Here is a 20,888-nt window from a genome sequence, read left to right as displayed (position 1 = left end):
TTTGGCATTTATATCTTTTATTTAAATATTCTTTTCACTATTTTGAAAGTTTCCCTTCCAAATCACAGCTGTAACTAAAATCCAACCATTCCAGGAAATAGAAATATCAACTTGGGGGCTTCCTGAGAATGTCAGATTGTGGATTGCAAGAGTCAAAAAGAGATTTTCCAGTCCAACCTACCCACTGGACAGATGAGGAAACTGTGGCTGAAGCAAGGGTGGGTGTCTGGGAGTAGGAAGGGGGTGTGGGCCCTGGCGGATGGTGCTGGAGCCACCTTGCAGCCACCACCTGGGCACCCCCTGGCCCTGCCCTGGTCCTCCCTATCATGGCTGCTGTTGGTACTGGCTCTCTGTGGCCGTGTAGAAGTCATCCAGCACACTCTGGATGTATTCGAAGGTCGGCCGCTCCTCCGGACGGTTTTTCCAGCAGCGCATCATGATGTTGTAGAGCTCCTCTGGGCAGTTCTCTGGGCGAGGCATCCGGTATCCACGCTCCAGAGCTCGGATCACTTCAGGGTTTGACATCCCTGAAAAGGAGCCATGGAATTAGAAACGGAAGCAGTTGGGAAATGAGAGCCCAGGGGTGGCAGGCCCTGTGGCCTCCCCAGCAGGCATCACTCCCCACCTCACCTTGCAAGCTGAGCCCCTTCCACTGTGAAAGACAGACTTCCACCCTCAGCTTCACTTGCAGCTAGGACATGGGCCTGGGACCCAGTTTGGGCCAATGGGAGCTGACGGGGAGGTCTGCTGGGAAAGTGATGGAAAGGTTTTTCCTCCCGCTTAGAGGAGAGTCTTTGGAGAACGCACCCTTCATCTCTTCCTTTGAACACTGTGAGATACTTATGATACTTGGAGCTGACAACATGGAGAAGACCATCATAGAGACAGGAACCCAGAGTCCTGACAGCTGCTGAGTTGCTGAACTCACCAGTCACCAATGGCAGATTGGGAGTAATAGATTGCTTCTATTTCAGTTACTCTTTGTCTGTTATTTTGTTGCTTGCTGTGGAACACATCCTAATGGATTCAGTGTCTATTGTGTGTTGCCTGGTTTTGACTAGTGCACCCTCAAGACAAAACATTCAGGTGGCCAGATTCAATGTTAACCTATGGGTGGGACCATTTTTTTGTTCAGTTCAAGTTTCTATTAGCTATTCATAAGAATAGCCATTCAATGTCTGTGATCCCCAATTTTATATTATTAGTCTCAAACTCCAAACTCATGAACTCAAGTGCTTCCTCTACTTGGATGTCTCTATATTTAAGTCAACTCAAATTTAGCAGAGCTAAAACAGAGCTCTCCAATTTCTATCCCTAGACCATTACCCACCCTGTGGTGCAAAGCCAGGGTAATCATCCTTTATTCTCTCTCTCTCACCTCCTAAGTCAGCAAGTCAGATCTTTTCTCCTTTTGAAACGTAGCACCAGTTCATCAACGTATGCTAGTCACGAATGCCACCACCCTGTCCAGACCATCATCACCTCTGCCTGGGCCACTGCTGTGGCCTCCTCACTGGCTGCCACCCTGTTCCCTTTCCCTCCCATTCACTCTCCATGCTGAAAGCATCACTTAAAAATGGAAATCACCAGCCCGGCAACATAGCAACACCTTGTCTCTCAAAAAATTTAAAGAATTAGCTGGGCATGGTGGTGTGTGTCTGTAATCCCAGCATTTTGGGAGGCCAAGGCTGGAGGATCGTTTGAGCCTGGAAGTTAGAGACCAGGCTGCACAACGTAGTGAGACCAAGTCTCTACAAAAAAATTAAAAAAATAAAAAATAGCCAGACATGGTGGCATGTGCCTATGGTCCCAGATACTCGAGAGGCTGAAGCGGGAGGATCATTTGAGCCTAGGAAGTCGAGGCTGCCATGAGCTATGATTGCACCACTGCACTACAGCCTCAGTGACAGAGTGAGACCTTGTCTTAAAAAAAAAAAAAGGTGGAGAAAGGACAAGATCTGATTTAAAGTTTAGAATTATCCTTCTGGCTGCAAGTGGAGAATAGGCTGTAGGACGAGGAGGGAGAAAGCAGTAAGACTGATGAGGATGCCGCTGCACCATCTATGGGAGATGACGCTGGCCTGGATGCAGTGGAGACTGTGGGGTTCAAAGTGGTGAGACTTGGGATATGTTTTGGAGTCTAGTGGCCAAAACCCTGTGACTGCTCAGATGTCACAGGGGTGAGGCCAGGCATAGTGGCTCACGCCTGTAATCCCAGCACTTTGGGAGGCCGAGGCAGGCGCATCACCTAAGGTCAGCAGTTCGAGACCAGCCTGGCCAACATGGTGAAACCCCGTCTCTACTAAAAATACAAAAATTAGCCAGGCATGGTGGTGGACGCTTGTAATCCCAGTTACTCAGGAGGCTGAGGCAGGAGAATCGCTTGAACCTGGGAGGCGGAGGTTGCAGTGAGCCGAGATCACGTCACTGCACTCCAGCCTGGGTGACAGAGGGAGACTCCATCTCAAAAAAAAAAAAAAAAAAAAGTCATAGGAGTGAGAGAGAAGGAAGGGCCAAGGAAGCCCCCAGATTTCAGACTTAAGACATTAGATGGATGGAGGTGCCTTTAACTAAGACAGGAAAGGTGAGGGAAGGTTGGGGGTGAGGATCAAGAACTCAGTTTGAATGGACATGTTGTTGAGATGAGCCCATTGCCAGACTGGGCCCTGGTAGCAGCCCTGAGCTGATGCCCCTTCCCTACCTGGGTAAGGGATCCGGCCGTAGGTGACGATCTCCATCAGCAGGATACCAAAGGACCAGACGTCTGACTTGATGGTGAAGGAGCCAAAGTTGATGGCTTCAGGAGCTGTCCACTTGATGGGGAACTTGGCCCCTGCAGGGTTGAACAGAGCAGAGTCAGGGAAGGCTGGGGAGTAGTGAGGGTTGGCTCTGCTAAGGTGGGGGAACAGGCAAGGGCAAGAGCTGCCAACATCTGCCCCTGCAGACCTGCAATTTCCCTGATACGTGGCCTCCCTGTGGAAGCAAGGGACATCCATCCTGAGGACAGATGGCTAAACAAGGAGGAGTGGGCTTAGGGGCCTGGGGTATGGTGTGGAAGTTCACTCTAGAATCCTCCTCATTGATTCAGCTGATACCCCAGTTAACTGCAACTCCGAAGAGTGGAATCCCAGAGGTCACAGGTCTTTGGGGACAGAAGGACTTCAGGGGGCCTTGAGTCCAGGTTGCAGCTGATGCCTCAGTCCTCTCATCCTGGGCGATGGGAAAAGGGAGGATTCTGGCTCTCAGCCCATGAGGTTCCCACCAGTCACTGTGTGTCTCTCCCTTTACCCGCCCCTCCTCCCACCTAGTCTGACATGGGTTTAGTTAGCCTTTTCATTTTTTTTTTTCTTTTAGAGACAGAGTGCCCAGGCTGGAGCGCAGTGGCACAATCATAGTTCACTGAAGCCTCGAACTCCTGACCTCGAGCTATCCTCCTGCCTCAGCCTCTCAAGCACCTGGGGTTACAGGTGTGCCCCATTATGCCAAGCTAATTAAAAAATTTTTTTGGCCAGGTATGGTGGCTTGTGCCTGTAATCCCAGCACTTTGGGAGACCAAGGAGGAGGATCACCTGAGGTCAGGAATTCGAGACCAGCCTGGCCAACTCCATCTCTACTAAAAATACAAAATTAGCTGGGCATGGTGGCAGGTGCCTATAGTTCCAGCTACAGGCTGAGACAGGAGAATCACTTGAACCCAGGGGGCGGAGGTTGCAGTGAACCGAGATCACACCACTGCACTCCAGCCTGGATGATAGAGTCAGACTCCGTCTCAAAAATAAAATAAAATAAAATAAAATAAAATATAAAAAAATAGAAAAATTTGTAGAGACAGTGTTTTATTATGTTACCCAGCCTGTTCTCAAAACTCCTGGGCTCAAGTGATCCTCCCATCTTGGCCTCCTAAAGCACTGGGATTATAGGTGTGAGCCACCGCACCTGGCATAGTTATCCTTTTTTAAAAAGTGTTTAGTTTAATTATATCATGGTTGGTGAACATGGTCTATAGAATATATGTTCTTTGGAATTTGTTGAGACCTGCTTTATGACTGAGTACACGGTCAAGTTTTGAAAATGTTCTATGTGTGTGTTTGTGTGTGTGAGAGTGTGTGTGTGTGTATATGTGTTTTCTCCCTTCCTCCTTTGGATCTACAGACTTTTCTTGATTTCCTGCTTATCTTCTTCTGGTTTAGAAATTATACATTCTACTTTTATTCCTTTAGTCATTACATTTATTTATTTATTTATTTATGTTTTGAGACAGGGTCTCGCTCTGTTTGCCCAGGCTGGAGTGCAGTGGTGTCATCTCGGCTCACTGCAAGTTCCGCCTCCTGGCTTTCACGCCATTCTCCTGCCTCAGTCTCCCAAGTAGCTGGGACTACAGGTGCCCGCCACCACGCCTGGCTAATTTTTTGTATTTTTAGTAGAGATGGGGTTTCACCGTGTTAGCCAGGATGGTCTCGATCTCCTGACCTCGTGATCCTCCCACCTCAGCCTCCCAAAGTGCTGGAATTACAGGCATGAGCCAACGTGCCCAGCCCTATTTATTTACTTTTTTGAGACAAGGTCTTGCTCTGTTACACAGGCTGGAGTGCAGTGACATGATCTTGGCTCACTGCAGCCTCAACCTCCTGGGCTCAAGCGATTCTCCCGCCTCAGCCTCCTGAGTAGCAGGGACCACAGGCTCACACCACCACGCCTGACTTATTTTTAAATTTTTTGTAGAGATGGGGTCTTGCTATATTGCCCAGGCTGGTCTTGAACTCCTGGGCTCAAGCAGTCTGCCCATTTTGGCCTCCCAAAGTGCTAGGATTATAGTCATGAGCCACTGTGCCCGGTCTAAATTTTTTTTTATCGAGTTATAACATACATGAAATAATATGCACAAATCTTTAATATCCATTTTGCTGCAGCTTTATATATATATATATATACCCTTGTAATCACCATCAGATTGGGCTGTAGAACATTTTCAGCATTTCAGAACGCTCCTTTCTGCGTCCTTCCAGTTAATACCCCCTTACTTAAGGTGACTGCAGCCTGTGCATAGTGGCTCATGCCTGTAATCCTAGCACTTTCAGAGCCTGAGGCAGGAGGATCACGTAAGTCCAGGAGTTTGAGACCAGCCTGGGCAACACAGTGAGACACTATCTCTACAAATAATTAAAAAATTAGCTGGGCATGGTAGCACGTATCTGTAGTTTCAGGTACTCAGGAGGCTGAGGCTGGAAGATTGCTTGAGCCCAAGAGTTGGAAGCTACAGTGAGCTATGATCTCACCCCTCCACTACAGCCTGGGCAACAGAGCAAGCACCTATCTTTTTTTTTTTTTTTTTTTTTTTTGAGACGGAGTCTCGCTCTGTCACCCAGGCTGGAGTGCAATGGCACAATCTCGGCTCATTGCTGCAACCTCTGCCTCCCGGGTTCAAATGATTCTCCTGCCTCAGCCTCCCGAGTAGCTGGGACTACAGGCACCCGCCACCACGCCCAGCTAATTTTTGTATCTTTAGTAGAGACAGGGTTTCACCATATTGGCCAGGCTGGTCTCAAACTCCTGACCTTGTGATCCGCCTGCCTTGGCCTCCCAAAGTGCTGGTATTACAGGTGTGAGCCACTGTGCCCGGCCGCACCCGTCTCTTTAAAAAAATAAATAGGACTGGCACAGTGGCTCGCATCTGTAATCCCAGCACTTCGGGAGGCCCAGGTGGGTGAATCACTTGAGGTCAGCAGTTCGAGACCAGCCTGGCCAACATGATGAAACCCTGTCTCTACTAAAAATACAAAAACTAGCCGGGCATGATGGCACATGCTTGTAATCCCAGCTGCTTGGGAGGCTGAGGCAGGACAATCACTTAAACCCAGGAGGTGGAGTTTGCAGTGAGCTGAGATGGCGCCAATGCACTCCAGCCTGGGCAGCAGAGCGAGACTCCGTCTCAAAATAAATAAATAAATAAATAAATAAATAAATATTAGGCTAACAGAAACTAAAGGTGACTGCAATTCTGACCTCTAGTGCTATAAATAAATTTTGCCTGTTTCTTTCTTTAACAGCTTTATCGAGATAGAATTCACAGACCATACATTTCACCCATTTAAAGTGTATAATTCCGTGGCTTTCAGAATATTTACAAAGTTGTGGATTTTAGAATACTTTCATCACATTTCCCTGCAAAAAACCCACAGAAGTCACTCCTCATTTCTCCCAACTCCCCACCACCAGCTGTAGGCACCAATAATCTACTTTCTGTCTCTTTAGATTTGTCTGTTCTGGGCCGGGCATGGTGACTCACACCTGTAATCCCAGCAGTTTGGGAGGCCAAGGCGGGCGGATCACTTGAGGTCAGGAGTTTGAGTTCAGCCTGGCCAACATGGTGAAACCCTGTATCTACTAAAAATACAAAAATTAGCTGGGTATGGTGGTGTGCGCCTGTAATCCCAGCTACTCAGAAGGCTGAGGCACAAGAATCGCTTGAACCTGGGAGGCAGAGGTTGCAGTGAGCTGAGATTGAGCCACTGCACTCTAGCCTGGGTGACAGCAAGACTCCATCTCAAAGAAAAAAAAAAGATTGCCTCTTCTGGACATTTCATAGAAGGGGAATTATACAACATGTGGCCTTCATGTTGGCTTTCCTTTAACAAAATGTTTTTAAGGGTCATCTGTGTTCTAGCCTGGCATAGTACTTCATTCCATTTTATGGCCAAATAATATTCCATTGTATGGATATATCACATTTTGTTCGTCTGTTCATCAATTGATGGACATTAAAGAGTGTTGTTTCCATTTTTTGGCTATTAGGAAGAATGCTGCCATGAATGTCCGATTACATGTTTTGTCTCTTTTAGAATTTCACAAAAACGAAACCAAGTGGCATCTACTCTTTTCTTTTGGTCTAATTTCTTTCATTTTGATATTATACCTGTGAGAGTTACCCATTTTGGTGCATTTAGCATTGGCTTGTGCCTCTTTCTTTCTTTCTTTCTTTCTTTCTCTTTCTTTCTTTTGACAAGATCTTGCTCTGTCCACCAGGCTGGGTGCAGTGCCATGATCATGGCTTACTGCAACTTCAGCTTCCTAGACTCAAGTGATCCTCTCACCCTAACCTCCTGAGTAGCCACAACTACAGGCATGCGCCACCATGCCTGGCTAATTTCTTAAATTTTTGTAGAGACTAGGTCTTCCTGTGTTGCCCAGGCTGGTCTTGAGCTTCTGGGCTCAAGCAGTCCTCCAGTCTTGGCCTCCTAAAGTGCTGGGATTACAGGCGTGAACCACTGAGCCTGGCCAGTTTGTGCTTTTTCATCACTGCGTGGTATTATATTGTGTGAATATACCACAATCCATCCTCCTGCTATGGACATTTGGATACCCTCCCCATTTTTGTCTGTTATGCACAAAGCTGCTCTTACCCTTAATTTCGACATATATTTGCCCACTCCCTCTAAAATCTATCAGTACTTCTCAATCTGATCTAAAATCTCCTCAAAGTCTCTGAGTGAGACTCTGAAGTTCAGGACATTATCCAGAAGGATCCACCAAGCTCAAGAATGCACAGCTAGTACTGGGGCAGACCCTTGCATTTTACCAATCGCTCTCACAAGTATCAACTCTCAACACTCACAAGCATCCAAATGGGCAACGTGGGGCTGCTTGGCAGCGTTCCCTACCTTCCCGAGCCGTGTACTCATTGTCCTCAATGACCCGGGCCAGGCCAAAGTCAGCAATCTTACACACCAGGGATGCAGAAACCAAGATGTTGGCAGCTCGGAGGTCTCGGTGGATGTAGTTCCTCTGCTCGATGAAGGCCATGCCTTCTGCAATCTGCACCCCAAACAGAGACACCTTTGTCCTCAGACCTGGCCTACGCCAAGATGGCCCCACCCAAAAGCAGCAGAGAGGTGTTCAAGTGAAGAAAATGCGAAATGTCTGCACCAGCCCTCCCTCTTGTGTCGGGAGGGCCCCAGGGCTCAGGGTGGCATTCCTCCATCAACCCATTCAGGTTAGGGGGATCCCTAAGGAGGCCTGGGCCAGTTTGGGGGATTCTCTAGAATTCCAAGACTTCCAGAGAGCACTTTGAAATGTTCTCAGGGAAAAAGCAATGGGACTATTTCTCCAGGACCTGTTCTTCCAGGAACACACATACACACACACGTGCACACACACACACACACACACGAACCCTAGGATACTATGAAGAGCTTTCACCTTCAACTCTCTTTCTGGGGACAACCCAGGTTCATGTCATATTCTGCTATACCTCTCATATCTTCCTCATGCCCCAGCCTGGGTAGGGAAAATTCACTTATTTACTCAACAGAAATCCACTCAGTGTCTTGTGGGTGCCAGACATGTTGCTTGAACAGGTGATGAGCCCGGCAAAGCCCCTGCAGGTGGTAAGTACCATAAAGAAAAGATAAAACAGGCCTGGCATGGTGGCTTACACTTGTAATCCCAGCACTTTGGGAGGCCGAGGTGGGCGGATCACTTGAGGCCAGGAGTTCGAGACCAGCCTGGCCAACATGGCGAAACCCCGTCTCTACTAAAAATACAAAAAGAAGATGAGCATGGTGGTGCACGCCTGTAATCCCATCTGCTCAAGAGGTTGAGGCACAAGAATTGCTTGGACCCAGGAGGCAGAGGCTGCAGTGAGCCGAGATCGTGCCACTGTCCTCCAGCCTGGGCGACAGAGCAAGACTGTCTCAAAAAGAAAAAAAAGATAAAACAAAGTAACAAAATATGACCTGTAGAGAGCTTTTTTGGATTGGGCGTTCAGGGAAACCTGCTTTGAGGGGGTGAGATTTTAGCAAAGATCTGAATGATGATAATAAGTGTGTCGCATAAGAATATTCTAGGCAGAGAGAACATGAGGTGCAAAGGCGTGGAGGTAGGTAAGAGCTTGGGTGTTCATGGAACAGCACAGAGGTCAGTGTGGCCAGCAGAAGATGCCACAGAGAGAGTGGGGAGAGTTGAAGTTGAGAGGGAGGCCGCCAATCATGAACTGCCTTGTAGGTCAGGAGAGGAGGGTGGATTTTATTCTGAGCATGTTGGGGAGGTATTAGAGGCCTTCGAGCAGGAGCGTGACATGTTCTGATGTACATTTAAAGATCATCATGGCTGCTGAGTGAATAATAGACTGCGTGGAGGATTCTTATTCACACCAGGAGCCCTAGAAGCCTCTGATGAAAACACAGGGAGTATATCTTGCAGACATTTTTACTTACAAGGGTTTGGACAAAAGAGGTTGAAGATGAACCCTCAGATGCCCAGAAAGCAGCACTTTTGGTTTACAAACTGGGCTTGAGCTCTTTGAGGCAGGAATGATCATGATCTCTGTTTTACAGACATGGAACCACTTGTTCTAGATCACACCACCAGGAAAATTCTGAATGTCAGGCTCAAACCAGTCTGAGGACTCCCAATCCAGTGCCTCCTGCTGCCTCTAAATAACCCAGCACTCCAGTGCTCCGGCAGACTGCAGCTGGGTGCAGTCTGATGAAATTATTCTGGAAGTGAGGGCGTCTGACTAGACAGAACAATCAAAGCACCACCGGCCGGCTTCTCAAGGTCTGAGGCAAGTGGGTGGCGCACTTGCAAGGGGTGGACAGCAGGGGGCACCCGAGGCAGTTAGAATGGAGACCCATGCTTTGCTTTTTTCTTTTCTTTCTTCTTTTTTTTTTTTCTTTTGAGACAGGGCCTTGCTCTGTCACGGAGTACAGTGGTGGGATCACAGCTTACTGCAACCTGTGCCTCCTGGGCTCAAGCAGTCTTCCCACCTCAGCTTCCCAAGCAGCTGGTACTATAGGTGCATGCCACTATGCCAGACTAAATTTAAAAAGAATTTTTTTTTTTTTAATAGAGAAGAGGTCCCACTATGTGGCTCAGGCTGGGCTTAAAGGATCCTCCTGCTTCAGCTTCCCAAAGTGCTGGGATTACAGGCCTGAGCTGTCATGCCCAAGGGAGACCCAGAGACCCAAATTTTTCAATAAAAACTTGGAAGAGACTCTGATTTTGTTTAGAATAGTGGGGGGTGGGGATGAAATGGGGATGAGGTTGCCAGGGTGGAGTGAGACAGCATCTTGGCCCTGGGAGTGTGGGAAATTTATGAGTCCTTAGATGAACAGTTAACAAAAGTTATGATGCTAATGGAAGGCATCATAGCTTATTTATAAGATGATACTTAAACACTTATGTGACATTTACCATGTGCTTTGGAGGAGGCACTTTTGTTATCAGCCCCATTTCCACAGATAAGAAAACTGAAGCCCAGAGAAATAGGTAAGTGGCCCCAGCTTACACAGCTTGCAAGTTGCGGAGCCAGGGCTGGAGCTCCAAAAGCGCTGCTTGGGGTCCACGCACTTACCTGTTACTTGGCCCAACTTTTTTGCCTTGCTTTTCTTCTGGAGCAAGGACTAATGCTGGTAGTTACCACTGTTTGATGCTCACTGGCAGATGCTCATATGCTACTGATTTTCACAGGAGCTCGATGGGGCAGGGATGACACCCCACTTAGGAGACAGCAGAGGGTAATAGCTAAATGGCTCTGGAGCTGGACCAACTCAGCTTGAGCGCTGCAGCTCTGTGATGTCAAGCAAGTTGTGTCATCTCTCTGTACCTCACTTTTCTTCTCTGTAATAGCACCTGGTTCCAAGGGGTCATGTGAAGATGAATCCCCTAAGCCTACATCAAGGGCTTAGTAGAGTGTTTGGCACATAGTTAAGTATTTATTTAAAGAGTGGCTCCCAGTGCTCCCAGTGGGGGAAAGTGGCACTCAGAGAGGTTAAGCAACTTGCTTGAGGCTACACAGGCAGAGCTGAGATCAAAACAAAACTCTGTGTGACTCCTAAGCCCAGATGCTAATAGTGTTGCTTCTCAAGGGTCTGCTGACTGAATGAATAACGAGTAGGTTTATTGGGCCCAGCTGTAAGCACTGTGGGTTGATAAGGTGGTGAGATTTCATGACCCCCAAATAGGGTGCCATGAGGTTGGGCACCCTTGGGTTTGCTTCCAAAGAGTATCAGGGAGTCACAGCATCAGAGCTGGAAGGACCTGTAGAGCTCTTCAAACTGAATCCTATGGATGCCTCAAGGTTATATGGGGTTGGGGGAGACAAAAGAAAGGCCACAGATAAGCCCCCCACCCTGCTTCAGTCAGAGCAGCTCTGTTTTGACCTGTTTGTATATATGCAGCTACTGAATAACATTTCATGTCACCCACAAAGCTGTGACTACAGAAACCCCACATGTGTGGTCCAGTTCTCCACCTGCTGCTCCAAGCTGCCTCTCTGAGTCTGGAGGTGAAGACCAAAGCCCCAGGTGGGCTCCTTTCTGTCCCTGGGCTCTGAATCTACCTCTGCTTCTGGACAGATGAAGGCCCAGAACCTCTTTTCCTCCCTTGGTTTGTTTTCCCCTCTGTGAAACGGGCAGAGTGGCTCTTGCCCTGGTCGGTGACTGCTGCCCAGCAGGGTTTCTGCTAGTTTGAAGATGATAATTTAGCAACAGACCAGTCTATTGTCTCCCAGAGGACCTGGCCCATTGGAGTGAAAACACATTTCCATATGCCTCTGGCATTCCAGGCTCTGAAAGTAGAGTCTTTTGTTACACTTTGTGGTGTCCTCTGGGCCCCTGAATTTGCATACTCAAATGAGCCCTGCCCTTGGCATCTCCAGCAGGCCCAGCTGAGGCCCAGGCAGGGTCTCACTCAACTCCCACTACCCCTGGGCTCCTGCTGAGTAGGCTGAACTCCTTCACCTACTTTTGCACAGGCTGTTTCTTTTGTCTAAAAGACCTTTACCTTTTCTCTTCATCTACTGAACTTCTATTCATCCTTCAGGCTCGGCCTAGAGGCCACTTCCTCCAGGAAGCATTCTCTGATTGCTCCTGGACCAGGCTAAATGCTCTAGCTATGCACTCTAATACCACCCCGTCCTTACACTCTGTTTTCCCATACATCAGAGAGAGCATGAGAGAGGACAGAAGTGAAAAAACTGCTTAGGCTGGGGGTGAGAGGAGCTGCAAGGGGCGTGGGGAACATGAGAAAGAAAATTAGGTTTTCAGCAGTGTTTTTGCGATTTGTGAACATTATTTACTTTGTTAGATACTGTGCTCTTTTGACTCAGCCAGGACCACTTGGGTCATGGTCTCTAAGAGATTTGGTTATTTAATACTCATCTTCCCACCTGGACTGTGAACTCTATTAGGACAGGAACATTTTCATTTTGTTCACTGCTATATTCCCCATAATTAGCACAGTAACTTATGCAAGCCACTTAACCACACTGGGGCTCAGTTTCCACATCTGTACTTTACTTCTGCTCTATGCTTCAATTTCCTATTCTGTAAAATGGGATGATAATTACCTACTCTGTGGCCAGACTGTTACATTGGGGGGGGTCCCTGGGATTTGTGTTCTTGGTCAGTCCCCTCCCACACTGATTCTGGGCATGGCTATGTGACTTGGCCAATGAGCCATTAGCAAGCCTGATGCAGGCAGAGGCTTAATGAGAGCCTGCTCATGAAGGCTTGGCCCCTGGTCCAGCTCTGTTTTGGAACCCAGCTGCTGCACCATGAAGAAGCTCAGGCTGGGTGATTGGGTGGTGAGGGGCTATGTGGAGAGACCCTGGAGGCTGAGCCATGTCTTGGACATTCTAGCCTGGGCAAGTGCCAACAGTACATCTGCACCTCACTTTACCATGACGAGCAGAAGAACCACCCAGCTGAACCCAGGCAACCCACAGGATCATGAGAAATAACAATTGCTGTTGTTTCAAGCTACTAGGACTTGGATGGTTTGTTATACCAAAATAGATAACAAAAATCCCAGCCTATAAAGCTTATAGGATGATTAAATGAATGAGTACATGTATAATAAAATATATGCAAAAAACATAGTTTTATACTGAGCTCTCAATACATTTTACCCATTATTACTGCTATCATCATAGTATGTGGTCAGTAAATATTTGGCAAGTAAAAAAATCGAATTCCTGTTTCCCTTCCCCGCTTCCTCGTTAGGCTCTCACCTGGGCTGAGAAGTCAATGAGTTTTGGCAATGGCTGCTTGCTGCCCTCATCACTTTTCAGAAAGTCCAGCAAGCTTCCTATATGGGGGAGAGGGGAGGAACATTTACTACTTTTACTATTTAATGGCAAAAACCACAATTACTTTTGCACCAATCTAGTACTTTAGTGTGTGGTGAAGATTTTTCATAGTAGTGGATTTAAATACGAATATTTGTTTGCAATTCCTAGTGTTTGAGAAAGAGAATTTGAGTTTTAGTGAAGTGACTTTTTGATTGCTAGATGGATTCTGTGACTGAGACAGCCCCTGAGCCTGGATGGCTGGGATCATGCCTTCATAGGACTGGCATAATTGCATAGTTAAAATGAAAAAGGCTTGAGGTTTCAAATCGCACTAAATGGGATTGCATGAGATGATTCTGTTTATCAAAAAATGGGCAGAGTGGCTAGGCACGAGGCTCACTCCTGTAATTCCAGCACTTTAGGAGGCTGAGGTGAGAGGATCACCTGAGGCCCAGAGTTTGAGACCAGCCTGGGCAACATCGCAAGACCCCATCTATAGAAGAAATTTACAAATATATATGTTAGGCCAGGCTCAGTGGTTCATGCCTATAATCCCAAAGCTTTGGGAGGATCACTTGAACCCAGGAGTTTGAGACCAGCTGGGGCAAGATGGCGAGACCCTGTCTCTAGAAAAAAATTTTAGAAGCTGGGCGCGGTGGCTCATGCCTGTAATTCCAGCATGGTGGGAGGCTGAGGCGGGCGGATCACAAGGTCAGGAGATAGAGACCATCCTGGCTAACATGGTGAAACACCGTCTCTACTAAAAATACAAAAAAATTGGCCAGGCATGGTGGCAGGCGCCTGTAGTCCCAGCTACTTGGGAGGCTGAGGCAGGAGAATGGCATGAACCTGGTAGGCGGAGCTTGCATTGAGCCGAGATTGTGCCACTGCACTCCAGCCTGGGAAACAGAGTGAGACTCTGTCTCAAAAAAAAAAAATTTTTTTTAGAAATTAGCTGGGTGTGGTAGTGCATGCCTGTAGTGCCAGCTACTGGGGAGACTAAGTCGGGAGGATCCTGGAGCCTGAGAGTTTGAGGCTACAGTGAACTATGATCACGCCACTGCACTCCAGCCTGGGCAGGCAGAGGGCAACCCTGTCTCTAAAAATGAATATGTAAATAAATAAATAAAATTAGCTGAGTGTGGTGGCGTGGGCCTGTGGTCCCAGCCACTCGGGGGGCTGGGGTGGGAGGATCACTTGAGCCCAGGAGTTATGATTGCACCTCTGCACTCCAGCCTGAGTAACAGAGCAAGATCCTGTCCCTAAAAAACAAACAAACAAAAAATGGCAGGGGTTGAAAATGGTTGTGAAACAGTGGCCTAAAAAAATTCCCGGAGAAATCCTGAGTTGTGGCAGGGCGGGGGTGGGGGCAGAACTGCTGCTTTGCCAGCTCCCTCTCCCAGGGCGTTGGCAAGTACAGGGAAGGTGGCTGATGCAGGAGAGTGGCACCCCCACCACCCATGCCACACCCTGGCCTCTAAGGCTCACTGTGAACCATAAGCCCCTTCTCCCATCGCCCAGGAGTATTCTGGCCCCATTCCCTTCTCCTGGTAGCCCCTTGTTCTCCCTTCCCCTTGGTGACCCCTTAACATGATTTCACCCCACTAACCAGGAGGGCTGGATTGTTCCACATTAGATTCTCAATGAGTACTTGTTGGAAGAGCTCCTGGCCAGATTGGGGCCATCTCAAGGGCAAGAACCATGTCCAAGCCACCCTTGAGCCCGCAATTGACCAGTATAGGCCACAGCCTGCACCCCCAGCCCCAGCACGCAGCACCTTTGGCCATGAACTCCGTGATGATGTAGATGGGCTCCTTGGTGACCACTGCATGAAGTTTGACCAGCTTGTCATGCTGCAGAGTTTTCATCACGTTGGCCTCTGCCAGGAAGGCCTCCACCGACATGCTCCCTGGCTTCATCGTCTTCACTGCCACCTTGGTGTGCTTGTTGTAGGTGGCTGGAAGGGGATAGAGAGCAGGGAAGGTGGTCAGAACCCACTGGTCTCCCGTACCACCCTAGAAGGCCCAGCTGCAGACCCGCCTCCTCCAGAAAGTCTTTCCTGCTCATCTCAACTCTCAGAGAGGGAAGCGAAATCATGGGCTTAGGCCTCAGACAAATGTGGGTTGAAAGGCGGGTTCACCACTTCCCAACTGTGCACACTAGGGCAAGTGGCTTAACGTCTCTGAGCCGTGGCTTCCTCAGCTTCCTCATCTGTAAAGTGGAAATGGTAAGCTTTGCCTTTGAAGTGCTGTTGCAAGGATTTAAAAATAGCTCTAAGTGGCTCACGCCTGTAATCCCAGCACTTTGGGAGGCCGAGGTGGGTGGATCACAAGGTCAGGAGTCGAGACCATCCTGGCTAACACGGTGAAACCCCGTCTCTACTAAAAATACAAAAAATTAGCCAGGCGTAGTGGTGGGCGCCTGTAGTCCCAGCTACTGGGGAGGCTGAGGCAGGAGAATGGTGTGAACCCAGGAGACGGAGCTTGCAGTGAGCCGAGATTGAGCCACTGCACTCCAGCCTGGGTGACAGAGCGAGACTCTGTCTCAAACAAACAAACAAACAAAAGACCCAAACAAATAAAAATAGCTTTAAAACACTACTCAGGTTATGTCACACACATACACCGCCCACTTTAATCTTAACACTGCTCTTAAATAAATGCCAGACTTACTATGACCCCCAGGCCCTACATGGCCCAGCCTCGTCCACCCCTCTAGCCTCATCAGCCACTAAACTCCCCTTGCCTTTTATGTGCCAGTCACCCTGCAGGTCACTCAGTCCCTCAAGCACCCAACTCACCTCCCACCACAGGGATTTGGCACATGCTGTTCCCTCCCCTCACCCCACCCTGCTTCATTTGGTGGGTCTTGTCAATTTTATAATTGCTTGGGTTTCCATTTTGCCTTGGCTTCCAGGAAGCTCCAGTCCAGAACCGTGGGCTTCCTGTAGTAGGAGTCTAGCGTCTTATATGATATTTTTGGCTTTCAAATCTCACCACTCAGATCTGTCTTACCTTCCTCTCCATATTTTCTTTTTTGTCAAATTCTTTTTAATTTTATTATTATTTTTTAGACAGAGTCTCACTCTGTCTCCCAGGCTGGAGTGCAGTGGGGCGATCTCGGTTCCCTGCAACTTCCACCTCCTGGGTTCAAACGATTCTCCTGCCTTAGCCTCCCGAGTAGGTGGGATTACAGGCTCCCACCACCACGCCTGGATAATTGTTGTATTTTTTCGTAGAGACGGGATTTCACTATACTATCCAGGTTTTTCTCAAACTGCTGACCTTGATTGATCCACTTGCCTCGGCCTCCCAAAGTGCTGGGATTACAGGCGTGAGCCACTGTGCCCGGCCTTGCATGCAGCAGAATCGCAATAAATACAGTCGAAATACATGGATTTTAAACTTATTTTATCTGGCTGAGTTGTTTGCATCCCTGTAAGTTGTCTTCGCTCCCATTTGGAACGCTCCCATTTGGAACGTATTAACACAGCAGGCTGCCCCACACTGGGCTGGCACTGCATCTACCCCACAGCCCTGCAAAGCAGGCAATGTTGTTCTTAAGTTCTTGGGGAAAATCAGCAGGTGTGAGATGTGCCTTTCTGATTTTCCCACAAGACCCTAACAGTGCTGGGCACACAGCAGGTGCTCAGAATAACCTGTTCATCAGTTGCCTGGAAATCTCCAAGCTGCATTTCCCCATTCTTAATTTTCATCATCTGAAAAGGTCTCTGGTTATCTCAATCCCAAACTGATAGGCAGTCCCCCACTCCGTATGAGGGAGGGATTCCTCATCCATGACACCTGCTTCCCAGAAGGAAGTTCTTGACCACTACAGGACTGGTCTCAAAGGCAAATCAGTGTTTGCACAGCAAGACAATTTGGTTTGCTATCAGGGAACTGCTTCTTTATGGCTATTATTTAAATCTCCCCCTCTGCCTTGGGTAGCATTCCCGCTTTGCCATAAGGTGTTCCTGGAAGCAAGTGACCTCCCTCTCCCCTCCACCCTCTGGCCCCGTGGGCTGTGGCCCTGGGTCCTTACCCATCCAGACTTCCCCAAACTGCCCAGCTCCAAGTTTCTTCTCCAGCTTGAGGGATTCCCGAGGGATCTCCCAGGCATCTTTCTCCCAAGGCTTCTGGGGCTTGGAAGACATGCAGGGCACCGACAGTTTCTGGCAGAGCCCGTCGTTCCCCTCTGGAACAGAGTCCCTGGTCAATTGAGAGCAACAAGCACCGAGCCAGCCAGAGGTTGCTCCTTGGAGGCCGCCCTGCCTGGTCCACTGGATCTCTCCAGTGTTCCACCTGGTTGCCACCATCAGAGACATTCCCAAGCAAGCAGAGTGTGACGGGGTGCCACCTCTACATCTTGGCCACCTCACCCTCCTGCTCAACAGTCCTAAGCCTTCAGAAGCATCCAAAGCAACTATCTGTCTAGGGGATGGCCAGGAAGGACACAGCAGGTCTCAGGGGCCACAGTGCATCCGTGACTAGGAGTCTGTGGGCCCATCGTGGTGGGGATGTCACCCCTGGGGTGGGACTCACTCTTGTAGTGGTCCACCAGCTCCTGCAGAGTGCTGAAGGTGCTTCGGGGGGATATGTAGAAGCCCCCGTTGTCCAGGGTCCGGATCTTGTAATGTTTCACGGTATCTCCCTGCCGAGGGTCGTAGTCTCGCACGGACAAAGAGTAGCTTCCTGAATTGACCAAAGAGAAACCCCTCAGAATGGCATCTTGGAGGCCTGCCACCTTGCATTAGCACTCTGACACCCTGTAAGGCTACCACTGGCACCGTCCTGACACCTGGGCAGAAGTGCCTGAGGGTCTGAGTGGGCTGTGGGAGCCAGGCATCCTGGGCTCTCATCCAGGCTCTACCACATCCACCCATGAGACCTTGGCCATGTGACTATGTCACCTCTCTATGCCTCAGTTTTCTCATCTGTAAAATGGGAATAGTTCTCACGCCTCCCTACCTGATCCTATTGCCTGACGGCTAAAAGAAGTAATGCCTGTAAACTACTTGGAAACTGAACACTCTGCAAATGTTGGCTATCATCATCATCATCTTCATTATTTCTGATCTATTGTTCCATCTTTCTATCATCTACCCTACAAAAAGCCAAGAGACCATAGTATACTTTTTACTTTTTCATAAAAACTCAGGCTATGACTTTTCTGGAAAAAAATCCAGAAATCCAGTCCAGTTATTGAAATGTGAACATGCTGTGGTAGGCTGAATAGTGGTCCCTCAAGATAGTCATGCCCTAAACCCTGGAACCTGGGAATATGTTACCTTACATGGTAAAAGGTACTTTAGAGATGTGATTAAGTTAAGGATCTGGAGATGGGGAGATTATTCCAGATGATCCAGGTAGCCCCAGTGTAATCCCTTGGGTCCTTGTTAGAAGGAGGTAGGAAGGTCAAAGTGGAAGAGGTGAAGATGGAAACAAGAGCTCGGACAGATGTCAGGAAGGGACTATGAGCCAAGGAATGCTGTAGCCTCTGGAAACTAAAAAAGGCAAGAAAATGAATTCTCCCCTGAAGCCTCCAGAAGGAACCAGCCCTGCTAACATCTTGAGCCCAGTGAGGTCAGACTACTGATCCCCAGAACTGTTAGAGAATAGACGGGTGTTGTTTTAAGCCACTAAGTTTGTATTAATTTGTTACAGCAGCAATGGGAACCTAACATACATATTAGGCTGGTGCAAAAGTAATTGCAGTTTTTGCCATCAAAAGTAGTGGAAAAAACTGAAATTACTTTTGCACCACCCTATATTATCACATAGAGCAGAAACACATAAGTCTTTCAGCTCATGACCACCGTTTTGCTATTTGTGAGCTGTGTGCCCTTAGGCAAGTTATTAGTCCCTCTGTCTCAGTGTTCTTTACCATGATAATAGTACAATGTCATAGGATTTGGGAAGTTTAAACTTTATTTTGTGTGTGTGTGTGTCAGAGTCTCGCTGTGTCATCCAGGCTGGAGTGCAGTGGCGCAATCTTGGCTCACTGCAATCTCTGCCTCCCAGGTTCAAGCAATTCTCCTACCTCAGCCTCCTGAGTAGCTGGGATTACAGACGCCCGCCACTACGCCCGGCTAATTTTTGTATTTTTAGTAGAGATGGAGTTTCGCCATGTTGGCCAGGCTGGTCTCCAACTCCTGAGCTCAGGTGATCCACATGCCTCAGCCTCCCAAACTGCTGGGATTACAGGCTTGAGTCACCTCACCTGGCCAGTTTATACTGTTGAATGAATAATAGCTTACCGTACATGCCAGGCAAGTTCAAAGCACTCTGCGTAGATGAACAATGAATGAATAAGAATAATATTCATTATAATGAATTATAACTATATAAATTATAATATTATTTATTTAATGAATGAATAACCTCATGGGGTAAGGGTTTTATAAGATCATCATCCTCATTTACGGATGAGGAAACTGAAGCCCAGAGAGGTGAAATAACTCACCCACAGTCACACAGCTGGTAAGTGGCACAGCTGGGATTCAAATCCAGGCAGCTGGCTCCAGAGCCCCTCTCAGCCACTCTGTCCCAGTCAGGGGCGAGACTGGCTTGGTTGCTGCTGGATGGGGTGTGGCAGGATCCAGGAAGCAGCAGGGTGGGATTCACAGGTCTCATGCTGCAACTTTTATTAAATCGGCTAAAATTCCCAACATGCCCCGTCTCAGAGAGCTGTGAAAGCTGGACCAGGCTCATTTTCCTGCCCCACAGATCTGTGATGGTTTCTTTGATTTCTCTGCCCTTGTCTGCAGGATGGACCAGCCCAAGCCAAAAGCTGTCCTGGGCACAGCTAGAGAGGAGAAGCGCTGGGCTGTGCACAGCTTTGTCATTTTATCTCCTTTTCTTCCCCCTGGGGGCTTGAATGGGGCTCGTTGGGTGGGAAGAGACAAAGCCCAGGCATTCACTGAGCTGCCACACTGATTGTGAGTAGCATTATCCTAGCCACATGAAAGCTTCGCCAATTCAGATAGCTGAGGGTCAAGTAGAAGGCCACATGAGGAACATGCCTTTAATCAATGTCCCCAAATCTGTTTGCTTCAGGGTACCGTGAGGTCACATATTATACAATATACTTGGCTTATTTGAGTCAAGCAGTTGTGAACCTAAATGTATTAGTAAAGGTGCACTTAGCACATGAAATCTGAAATCATAAGAATCCTACTGATGTTCATTCCTTTGAGGCAATGAGCCTCAATCGATGCCAGTTTGAGCTACGCGATGTTTTCCAGGCCTGTTCTTGCCATCCATGCACCCAATCAGCATGAATCCACCCTTGCAGCACAGAAATTCCAGGAAGCTGGTCACCTGACATTAAAACTTCCAAAAGCTTCCAAGGAGCATTTTCAGCAGAGTCCCAGAGAAGGCTGGCTTGAGTCTCTTCTGGCGACCTCATCCTACCTCATTTCCTTATGGAGGGAGGAAAGGAGGAATGAGGCTTGTGGATAAGATCTATTGTAATGGGTATTTTGTTTTTTTTTTTAGAGATGGGGTCTTGCTCTGTTGCCCAGGCTGGAGTCTAGTGGCTCCATTATGGCTCACTGCAGCCTTGAACTCCTGGACTCAAGAGATCATCTGGCCTCACCCTTCCGAGTATCAGGGAGTACAGATGTGCACCACCATGCTTGGCTAATTTTTAAAATTTTTCATAGAGATGGGGTCTCACTATGTTGCCCAGGCTGGTCTCGAACTTTTGGGCTTAAGTGATCCTCCTGTGTTGGCCTCCCCTACTTGATCTGTTATGGGTATTTAAAAAAACCAAAACAAAAACAATCCTGACACTTTGTAATCCTGACACTTTGGAAGGC

The 20,888-nt window shown here is 48.1% G+C and overlaps 1 protein-coding gene across 2 annotated transcripts in view; it reads right to left on the bottom strand.

Annotated features, from left to right (window-relative positions):
• Positions 1-20,888, bottom strand: part of HCK (HCK proto-oncogene, Src family tyrosine kinase) — a 49,141-nt gene continuing 28,253 nt past the window's right edge. For both annotated transcript variants that reach the window (XM_003814748.5, XM_008967502.5), the window contains exons 7-13: positions 17,611-17,760; positions 17,111-17,263; positions 14,847-15,026; positions 13,010-13,086; positions 7,659-7,812; positions 2,702-2,833; positions 1-527 (exon numbers count right to left, since the gene is read on the bottom strand). In XM_003814748.5, the coding sequence (XP_003814796.3) occupies positions 325-527; positions 2,702-2,833; positions 7,659-7,812; positions 13,010-13,086; positions 14,847-15,026; positions 17,111-17,263; positions 17,611-17,760 (1,049 nt within the window). In that variant the 3' untranslated portion in view covers positions 1-324. The remainder of the gene's footprint in view (positions 528-2,701; positions 2,834-7,658; positions 7,813-13,009; positions 13,087-14,846; positions 15,027-17,110; positions 17,264-17,610; positions 17,761-20,888) is intronic.

This window comes from Pan paniscus, chromosome 21 (assembly GCF_029289425.2).
Source record: "Pan paniscus chromosome 21, NHGRI_mPanPan1-v2.0_pri, whole genome shotgun sequence".
NCBI classification, from domain to species: Eukaryota; Metazoa; Chordata; class Mammalia; order Primates; family Hominidae; genus Pan; species Pan paniscus.
This window is presented reverse-complemented; position numbering and strand designations above follow the sequence as displayed.